Here is a 10,735-nt window from a genome sequence, read left to right on the forward strand (position 1 = left end):
TCAATCGATCCGTGATAGTCGGGCTTTGTTCCGAAATCATCGGGCCTACTGTAAATAATGCCTATTAGCTCTGGTCATGTAATTATGTCAACTGAGGTTTAGGTATATATAGGGGGGGGGGCAAGGGCCGGACTAACACAATTAGTCAAACGTTGATCATCACGCTGGCATCCCAATTAATTCCATTAATGGTTTTAATGGTGTGTTCTTTTCTCCCTGTCCATCACCATCCAAAGAATCACAAACTAGCACCACATTCTTCGCGACTCCTTATCACCAGCAAAAATTAACCAATAGAGTGATCTCATAGAGGAGAGTTGCTAGCGATGGGTCTTGCACTTAGCAAGTTCAACAGTAAGCACCATGAGAGACGCCAAGTTTTGAGGGCCAAAATCCAAGTCCTGGAGGAAGAGATAGAGGAGATGAGGCGTGCGAGAGAGCAAGAGGTGCAAGCATTCTACCACTACGTAACGTTGTTTGCATGCAAGGAGGAGGCGTGGATGCAAGAGTGGCAGAAGGACAAGGAGGAGATCGCTAGGCTGAGGTTGGTCAGATGGAAGGAAGAGAAAGAAGACAAGTTAGCAGCAGGTACTCCGGAGGAGTTGCGCTCCAACTTCCTCGTAGAGCGTATGAAGGCGGAGCAAGCGCGGCGAGAGGCGGCGGTCGAGAAGTGGAAGCAGCTCTACCTCGCCATCAAGGCCGAGCTCGACGACCTCATTCAGAGAATTCATCAAGGTAAAATTAAGTTACTCTGAGATTAAAAAAAAAAAGAAAAAGTGAGCAATAGTTAATTCACGAGTGTTTTAGACTGTACTTATCCCTTAACTTACAACAGTGGTTTCTTTTGCAGGGGAGAGATTGTGCTGGGGAGTTGAGCAAGGAGTACTTGTCGAAGGACTTGAGAAGAAATTGAAAGCTAAGGAGGACTCCATGGAATCACTCAGACAACAAATAGAAGCAATGGAGAAGGAGGGAATAAGAAGGGACAGGGAGATAGATATACTTCGCCAGAGCCACAGAATTCTCAGCAACACTAGAAGGAATCAAAGCAAAATTTGCCTGCCGAGAAGGTTGATGAGTTGGAAGAAAAATTGAACTCAGAGAGAGAGTGAGAGAAGTTGCAGTCGATTTAAAACTCTATGTTGGAAATATTGGAACTAAATTGTTTCAAAAATCTTCAGCAATCATAAATATCAGAATAAATTTAATTATAGTTTCATATGAAATAATTGCTTTTTCTTCCTTTTTTGCGTTAAAATTAAATATTTAAGCCAGCCCAACTAAGAAAACACAATTATCAATTGCATAGAAACCTTTTTAAGATCCAGTTTTCTATCTTAAGAGAGAGAGAATCCAAAGAGAGGTTGAGGTTCCAAATCCGTGACATTAGATCCGGCATAGATCCGACCCGATAACCCGTTGCCGTACCTAGTTGTTGGGCTTTGGGCCTTTTCTAAATACATAGACCAAGAGAGAGGGGTAAAAAGGACCACTCACATAGTCTCCTTATAAATTGCCCAAAGGTTCCCAAACCCTATCTCGTCTTCACTCTTTTCTCTCTTTCGCGCCTCCACTACCAAAACCCTAGGCGGCGATGCCGGCCGGCCATGGTCTCCGTTCTCGGACTCGAGATCTCTTCGCCCGACCTTTCCGCAAGAAGGGTTACATCCCCTTGACGACCTACCTGCGGACGTTCAAGATCGGGGACTACGTCGACGTCAAGGTTAACGGCGCCGTCCACAAGGGCATGCCCCACAAGTTCTACCACGGCCGCACGGGACAAGTCTGGAACGTCACCAAGCGCGCCATCGGCGTCGAGATCAACAAACAGGTATGTGTTTAGATTTTGATTCGAATCAGTAGCGTTTATTTGGTCAGATCGAGATGGATGCCGGAATAATAGCTGAGATCTTTCTTCGATATTATGATTTTGGTTTGATTCGATGTTGCTGGTATAACTTACCAGTGATTAGTGTTTTGATTCGAATTCGAGGTCGGATTAGTCAGTTACAGTAACATCGGCGAGAGTTCTTGACTTCTGTGAGCAATATAGTGGAAGTAGAAGGATTTCTATAGATGCCTGCATTGGGATGTAGATTTTTTTAATCTCGTTAGGAGTGGAAGGTATTTTGATTGGTTGATTGAGGTGTTGCTTCTATGAATGCCTAGAGATATAAGAGAAAAGTTTAGACAGATTTGATTGAAAAAGAAGCCAAAAAAGACTAGACATATGTTTAAACGACCGTTTCATGCTGTTTAGATTTCTATACGAAGTAATTAACTGTGATGATGGATCGAAGAAACTCGACTCAAAATTCCTGTTACCTTGTTTTTGGCTCTTTTGTAGCATTAAGAACCTAATGCTAAGTGATAGAAGATGCAAGAGTTCAAAAATTGACAGTTGAGGGGGATTGAAGGATACGGGGAATTCATAAATAAAATGATGGATAGACAGTTACTTGTTGCAGATAACAATCCGTTATATCTAGTTATTTGATGCCCTCTTGGACTCCTATAGAAGACACTATCTGGCAGTTCAATTTTAATTCTTCATCACCTATGTTTGTATAAGATGAATTTAACTTCTTTACATGCTAACTTTTATTTTGATTTATGCTAACTGCTATGTGGTAAACAAGATATCTAGATTTACTTCAGTTGGTTTGAATTGTCTGCATCCAAAGTTAGCTTGCTTGATTGTCTTAGTATTCATCTAAAATTTTCTTTTAGAACTTTTAGTTAGTGAAATGTTTGTCAACTATCAACTCTTAATTTGTGACCTTTTTTGTTTTTCCTGTAAATTTTGTAATTTGATTTCTCTCAAAAAATATTTGTTTTCTTTAGTCGTATAGTACCTAAATGAATGTGAGGGGAGAGTGGTTGCATCTGTTGCTTTCACATGTAAGTTATATCAAACCAGTTCATCAGAGGATGTGAGTTAGTAATACTTTTTCTAGAGGTGTTCATCTTTTACTTGTCAGCTTCTTTACTGTACTGGCTTGTTTATTATAATTTCACTGGATACTTGTAATTGGTCAGGTTGGTAATAGAATTATCAGGAAGAGGATTCATGTTCGTGTGGAGCATGTCCTGCCTTCCCGATGCACCGAAGATTTCCAGTTGAGGAAGAAAAAGAATGATCAGCTGAAGGCAGAAGCCAAGGCACGCGGTGAAGTTATCAGCACGAAGCGGCAACCCGAAGCTCCCAAACCTGGTTTCATGGTTGAGTGTGCTACACTCGAGACCGTCACTCCTATTCCATATGATGTGGTTAATGATCTGAAGGGTGGTTACTAAGCTGCCATTATTTCATCTTACTAGGTCTTTACCCCCTTTTGGGCTTTTTGGAAGTTGTGGAATGTTGTTACTTATTTGTTTTGAGCATTTTGTCAACTCAAGGAGTATCTTTTTAATCGACGCCAGATATACTATTGACTTGCTTATGGTAACTAAATGTTAGATGTTGTGGAATTTTCTCATTCTTATAATCTTCCTTTTCTTTTAGTAGTTTTAGTGCTGCTTCCTCATCACTTTCAGTTCTCGATCTATTTGAAACTTTCTGATACAAGTCATCCAAATTTTCTTTGAGAGATAACTGTTCTTACGCTTTCGTGAAAACCACTAATTGTAAATATTTATCGTCTTCACCACAATGCTAAAGCTGCAGGTAGAATTTGCATGATTATTCTTTTGGCTTTTGGTGTCTGCAGTTTCTCATGGTTAGTCAATAATTTTGGGGGGTTTCTTTTTTCATCTTGCTTGTGTACCCTTTATTTGGGTTTCCAATGAGGGAAAGTTAGTATTGAATATTTGAGATCACTGCCAATATATATATATATATATATATATTCACACATATATTTCACCTTTGACCTTCGTTATAGTAGTTGTAGTAGGTTCCTTGTATCACAAAGTAGGTTTTGATTGCTCATATCAGGTATGGCATTTATTAATTACAATCGAATTAGGAAAAATAAAAAGGCTAAACTGCTTCATTTGTCTTAAGCTCCATTGAAATGTGGGGGATTTTCTAGGTGGCACCGTTGCAGGGCCTGTAATGACCAATTACTCTTCATCAGATAGAGATAAATACTCATTGAGATAGAGATAAAGATCATAGGGTCACTCACACTTAATTATGAGTACCCTTCTGAACAGGCTAGAACTGGCCCGAAAAGTTCGTCCCAGGCCTTTCTGATCATAAACCAGTCGCTATGCTTCTTTCTCTATCGACGGCAATCAGTAGAACTCGTCAGCGATAAAAAATGAAGCCGCCGGCTTCGGTCGTAAGAAGATGTCCGTCACGGGCTTCCATTTCCTCTCTTGATAAGGGCCCAAACTACTTATCACGGTCAGCCCATCAACTAGTTATTGAGCTTCTCTGCTTGTCATGAGTTAGAACTCGTCACCGATAGTAATGCAGTCGCCGGGTTTGCCCTTAAGGTGATGTTTGATATGGGCTTTCTCTTACCTGAGTCACCACCATTGAAGTCTGCGGCGATGATAATCTCGTCGCCGGATGCGGCACAAATTTATAATTCGGTGAATGTTCTTATTATTCCTAAAATCACACCAGCTTTATTAATTTTTTGAACTCATTTGCTATGATGATTGAGCAAAGAACAGAAGGAGAGAAACAAAACAACAGCGAGAAAGCATCTACCTACACACTTCACCACGTCTTTCTCCTGTTCCACTTTCTCTTCCTCTCTTCTCCCCAATAACACACACCTCCACATCTAGGCAAGTAGCCATTAAACTTTTAAGAACCCACCCCAAAGCCCCACAAACCTGACAGCATATTGCTGTCTCTGCCCCACCTACACACAAAGGTACTAATCTATTTACTTCAGCATTCACTCCCACAACCATTGGTAATTAATCAGGGCTGTTTGTCGTGCTTCCCAACCCTCCTCACCTGGCCTTGACTTTGACATTACAAGTTTATTTCTTTGCCTGACAGCAACCAGGTCCGGAAAGCCATGCCCACTTAGTAGTAAATTTTGTTTCCATGGGCATATGGGCCTATGTTACTTAATTAAGGATTGAGTGAGGAAGACTCTTAACTGCACTCCCAAGTCTCAGTAATGAGTCAAAATGCCATATATTCTGCATTGTTATTCTTATCAGAAAGAAATTTAAAGGAGTGTACAGAGACTGTTTGTACTCAGAATACCAGCTGTTCTTCCTGATACTGTTAACCAAAAAAGAAGAAAAAGAAAACGAGACTAGTGAGGAGGAACAGATGTCATTTGCCGCCAGTATTGTCCTACCTATACCTCTCTATAAGATGTTTCTAATTAAGCATGTGGTTTAAGCTTTTGATGTCAATTGGTTCGAAAATATAGTCCTTTGTTAATTTCCATTACTTTTTGTCAGGTGCGGTGTGAAAACTTCTCAAACTGATCGAAGAATAACTTTGCACAATATATATATTATGTATGAGACACTAGTTGCAACAAAAGAGGGACAAAACCCCCATAGCAGTTGCCATGGGGTCCAAAATAATTAAGAAACTTAGAAAGACCACTGGATTAGTACATTCATATCAGACTAATGTAGTGAGGCTTGGTGATCAACCTCACTCCATGAAAGAAAGAATAGCAACTAGCAACATGAACTCAATGGCACTTGGGATTGTTCCCAGGTCCTCCATAGTAGAAGTGAATCCCCCAGTCTGCATTGGAATAACTCTGGATGTCATAGCAATTGGTGTCCTCTGCAAGAGTTGAGATGGATTGAACTGCAGTCAGGCTGTTATCGGAGTCGACGATCTCTAGGCTGCGAAAGTAACTCGCCTTCGCAAAGCCGTCGCTCGCAAAGTGACCCGACCCCATTTGCGTCGAGGTGTGCTCGCCATTGGTTCTCATGTTCACCACCTCTCCTCCCCACTCCACCATTGTTGCATGGTCTGAGAGGTGTGTGAAGAGCTCAGCTGGCCAATAACCAACAAGCATGTTGTCCCCAAAGCTCATCCACCAATTACCAAGCTTTGGATCCTGAACAGTATTATGTTTCCAGTGTCAATCAAATGCATGGTCCTGTAGCCTAATTGCCAATTCTTATTAGTTTAAAGTTCCCCTTTCTTAAGCACGTAAATTCTAACATTTTCAAACTTGATGTTCAAATGGAAAGAAGGTGGAGAAATATCTGTTGGATAGATAATGCATAGAGTAGGTATATCAGTTATGATGCCATTTATGGGCAGATGCTAGAATTTATTGCATTGTGGAGAAATTAATGGTAAGTTTGTACAATCAATCTTCTCAGGCTCTGCCATGTCATATTGCTGTTGTATGCATTAAAAGTTATGTAACTTTGTTACCCCTGTTACAGCCATAACATGGTAAGACCCCACTTTAACAACAGGATGCATGAAAAAATTGCCATGCTCTCTAGATTCATGGTTAATATTCTTTTTTGTGTGGCAAACGTTAGAAATTTATACCTTCCATATGAGGATGGTGATGTCATATTGGCTGCCGGAGTACTCCGACACCGGAGATATCGCTGCTCCAATGGCTATCCTGTTGTTAGTCTGCACAAATCCTGGACATAGAATGTTGTAGCAACCTGTTGCTTGATATGCATCACTCTGTGGCATCAAAAGCATGAAACTAGCAATGAATTCACCATCAAGCCATTCCATTTTGATTAGAAATTTATATGTTTTGCTTGCAGAAACAATGGAATCTAATCAAGTTTTGGATGTCTCACCGTCCAATATGTGAACAGCCTTGGCCTGCTGTCTCCGTAAAGCTCAGGGCTGACCTGACTAGAAAGAAATACAAAGCTTCAGATGACCATTCCAAACTTTACTAACTTCAAGTGACTCCAAATTGTTCTACAGAAGGATTTTCAAGTGCCATATATTCAACTCTGAATCAATTGTTTAGATATCTTGAAGATTACTTGGACCATCCTATTAAGTCCTCAGCTATCTCATGCATGGGACATATCTTTGATGATGAAAGGTACTCTACACTAGTATTCCTTGATTATTCTTTATGATGATTCTGAACAAGGACTCAGCAATTAATTGAGTGGTCTGACTTCAATCTTTTTCCCTAATGTGGATATGTAGGAAGATAGAGTTACTAAGGTAACTAAGGGTTTCTGAGTGATGTTAGTAGATATGCCTTTGAAATTATTAACTTGGTCAGAATGTGAACATGGCAATGATGCTGTTGTGGGGTATCATGATCATGACTAAGAGAGATTAGATGATGGATGTCATCTATGTTGCTGGCAAAGATCTTCTAAATAGGCCTTGGCATCATTAAGGTATGCAATAAGGTTTTCACTTAAGGATTTTAATATTTCTATGTTGCTTTGACATTATTATTATATACGTAAAGCACATTATTATCTGACCTTATGCATCATCACATTTATGGCACCCATGTGCTACCACTCTGATCATCTCATTGGTTAACAATAAATAGCTCTATTAAATGAGTTAAATCTTAAACATCTAACATTAGATATATATATATATATATATACCATGTGATTAGGCAAAGGATTAGAAAGGTCTTAAAAGTTCTTCTGCCAATTTCTCCATGAATGGTGGGGTGATTAAATGTCAATGGCACTGTGGTCACTAGCCCTCTAAGTTTTGCATTGAAATAAGTTTGGCAAAAATCATCTTTATTTGACTTCTAAAAAGAAGTGGGTCTATAAAAGATCAGATACTTGTTATGGTAATAATTATATTCTGAATTGAGTAAGGAATTATTTGATATGGCATTCATTTATTATGAACTTAGGATAAGATACAAAGATTTATAAGGTGCAAACTTCAAAGAGAAGAAGGAAAAAAAAAATAGAAATTATTACCTGCCATCCAGCTTCGATGCTATTGAGATCTGAGCCATCAAATGATCCCGAGAGAATCCAGATCTGAGAAAGACTAAACTCGTTTGCCACTTGAATGGATGGTTCCCAGACGTTAATAGTAGCCTTTGCCCCAAAGACTTCTCCTGTATCTGACCCAGTGTATGCTATTGCATGCTATGTATACCAATACAAGGTCAAAATAAATCAGTATATATATATATATACGTATGTATATGTAATAGGTGTAAAAAGAAATATAGCCATGATAGCTTCCTCCACTACCTAATTGAATGCCATGGAGTTCATTCAATGCCATGCTCTTCTGAGCTCAACCATCATAGAGGGTAAAAGGTTTTAATGTGAATTGCAAGGAAATGGAGAAATAGAAATGACCACCATTTATTACTCAGTTCCTCTTCCCACCAACCTTCTCAATAGACTTCATTGCTTTGTTTTGAAGTCTAGAACAGTATAACCTTTGAATGTTCCTTCCATTAGCTCTAGGCTAACTTCTTCCAATAATTGTTGAAAATTGAGAGAAAAAAAGGAACATGAGATAATATATTATACCTCATGGCCATTGCCACTGACCACATCAGGGGCATCAGTAGACCTAGCAACTGAAACCTTGGCTTGCTTCTTGCCATAGTGGAACAAAGATTTGGCTCGGAGGACATCGTCCATTCTTGTTCTTCGTATCGGCACCGTGCCCTTCGGGCAGTGTCCGACGTGGTGCCACGCTTGCCAAGCCCTTCTGGCCGCCGCCGCCGTGGTGTAGTTTCTCGGCTGTGGGCCGCCTTGGAACTTCGGCATCTTAGGTGCTACTGTCTGTATAACAATTCACAATATAATCAAATCTTAGCTAATAGAGGAACATATATATATACATATGTATGTATATATCTTGAGAGGCTCTTCATGGTGATCAAGTGGAAAGTAAATTGAACCTGAATGTTGTGATCTTTTAGAAGAGGATGATCGAGGGCTGGTTGCTTGTGCTGGGGAACGCAGTCGATGGTATCTCCATCAGGACTCTACACAAAAGTAAAGAAGAAACCACGTCAACACTATTTAAAATGAACGGGTAAATTTGAATCATATAACTGGACTTGTGTACTTACCTCAATGGATCTCACTGCTGGTTTGTTGATCTTTTCCAAGTGTCTCTGAATTCTAGCCAACTTAAGAGTGGAAAATCGCCTAATGCTAGCAGAATTAGAAGCCAAGACGCCCTTTTTCCCATCACCATCTATGAAGACGAGTAGTAGTAGTAGAAGAAGAAGGGAAGCAATAGATTGGAGGGAAGAAGACATTGAGCTACCTCTCATCTACTTCCCCTTTCAAAGCAACATATGTTTTAGTGCTCAAATAGACAGACAGATAGATAGAAGAGAGGAGGAGGAGGAGGAGGAGGAGGTCCTTTAAAATCTCTAACTAGTAGTATTAATAACAAAGACCGCACATGAATCAGAGCTATCCTAAACATCACAGGAGCCAAGGAAAAGGACCTCTCCTCTAACTTGCTTATTCTTGGTAGAGTTGGATATATATTCTCTCTCTCTCTCTCTCTCTCTCTCTCTCAGGCCTTCTTTAATTGCATTACAACTTGTAGATGGAAGCCACAATCATGACCGTGCCCATCAAAGCTAATCCTTATGCAGTTGCACCTGTAAAACGAGTGAAGGAAATACGGTCATAATGCCAAATAAAGAATGTTATAAATATAATTGATTTGATTTCTTATTTCATTGTGATTCTCCATTTACCACATAAACTAATATAGAAAGACTTTTATTTCTTTCCCGTTTTATATGATCATACCACATAAAATGAAAGGTCTAATTGAGAAATCCAAACCTTACGAGAATATTTCAGTTACTAGAAAGAGTCATCAAGAACTCTTTTTCCTAACAACATGCGTTGTCCTCAGTTTAATTGAATCGATCAAATCTTATAGCTATAAACTGAGTTAAAAGTATCAAAGGAGAGGATGGGAGAGAGGGAGGCTTCAAGGCACAGTATAATTAAATAAAGCTTGACCTACCGACCTAAAATCTTAATGACAACTTGAATGGGAGAGCTGAGAGACATAAATATTACCCCCATAAAGACGGTGGGCTTGCCTTATAACAGTGCTTTGGCATAGGTGGGCGTCGTCTTTTATTCGTTTTTATATTGCCATCTTGGGGGTTCTAGGAGTTTGGAGTGGAAGGCGAGGAAAGCTAAGCTACTAAGCTAAGAAAAGAGAGAAAGTCTTTGGTGAATCTTTTGGGCAAGGCAAGAGGCTTCCATTCTTTCCTTCCTGCCTATTTTTAATTAATTACTTATCATTTTTAGTGTCTTTCGTGGACCAGAGACAATCAGACAACCCTTCTCTCTCTCTCTCTGGCTTGCTTTTATATCCATGAGTACTACAGCATGCAGCCGTGTTAATGATACGAGGACCTACCACTACATGCATAAAGTAACTACTACTATATATTTGTTATACTTAGAAAGGTTGGCCTAATTATAATTTACTAAAGTTATTATTATTATTATTATTATTATTATTTTAGCTAATGGTTATACCTTGTTGCGAGAATGTTTTAGCTAATGGCTATTGAATACAGAATTGGGATCCAGTGTGAGCTGACTTCATGCGGTCAATCTGAGGTCATTGATTTTGTCCGCTCAAATTCTACGTCTTTTATAATGATTTTTTTATAATATTTGTTGACATGTTTGGATATCTTGTATGAGGGTTTATATATCTCAGCTACCATTGCAATATTGATTATAACTTTGGCAAGTAGGGTCCCACATTTTCCCACAGATGAGTGGTCCAGATGAAGTCGGTGTGGGAGACACTCCTGGCATCGGACGGCCACAGTGGTGGATTGAGAGACTAAAAATT

At 39.5% G+C, this 10,735-nt stretch overlaps 3 protein-coding genes across 3 annotated transcripts; 2 read left to right on the plus strand and 1 right to left on the minus strand.

Moving 5' to 3' along the window:
• The first annotated feature begins 157 nt into the window (after positions 1-157).
• On the plus strand, positions 158-1,223 carry LOC140801302 (uncharacterized). The gene is made up of 2 exons (XM_073156330.1): positions 158-735; positions 851-1,223. Exons 1-2 carry the CDS (start codon positions 327-329, stop codon positions 1,093-1,095), a joined length of 654 nt encoding a protein of 217 aa, XP_073012431.1. The 5' UTR covers positions 158-326; the 3' UTR covers positions 1,096-1,223.
• A 263-nt stretch (positions 1,224-1,486) lies between these two features.
• Positions 1,487-3,479, plus strand: LOC140801294 (large ribosomal subunit protein eL21z/eL21y-like). The gene is made up of 2 exons (XM_073156324.1): positions 1,487-1,831; positions 3,040-3,479. Exons 1-2 carry the CDS (start codon positions 1,595-1,597, stop codon positions 3,295-3,297), a joined length of 495 nt encoding a protein of 164 aa, XP_073012425.1. The 5' UTR covers positions 1,487-1,594; the 3' UTR covers positions 3,298-3,479.
• Positions 3,480-5,403: 1,924 nt separating this feature from the next.
• LOC140801312 (protein neprosin-like) lies at positions 5,404-9,418 on the minus strand. Its single transcript, XM_073156343.1, has 7 exons — positions 8,961-9,418; positions 8,787-8,873; positions 8,410-8,667; positions 7,840-8,013; positions 6,718-6,771; positions 6,449-6,595; positions 5,404-5,999 (listed from the first exon to the last, which is right to left on the minus strand). The coding sequence occupies exons 1-7, from the start codon at positions 9,165-9,167 to the stop codon at positions 5,622-5,624; spliced, it is 1,305 nt and encodes a 434-aa protein (XP_073012444.1). The 5' UTR covers positions 9,168-9,418; the 3' UTR covers positions 5,404-5,621.
• Between the last annotated feature and the right edge of the window lie 1,317 nt (positions 9,419-10,735).

This window comes from Typha latifolia, chromosome 14 (assembly GCF_019914945.1).
Source record: "Typha latifolia isolate L0001 chromosome 14, TyphaL0001v2, whole genome shotgun sequence".
Taxonomy (NCBI): domain Eukaryota; kingdom Viridiplantae; phylum Streptophyta; class Magnoliopsida; order Poales; family Typhaceae; genus Typha; species Typha latifolia.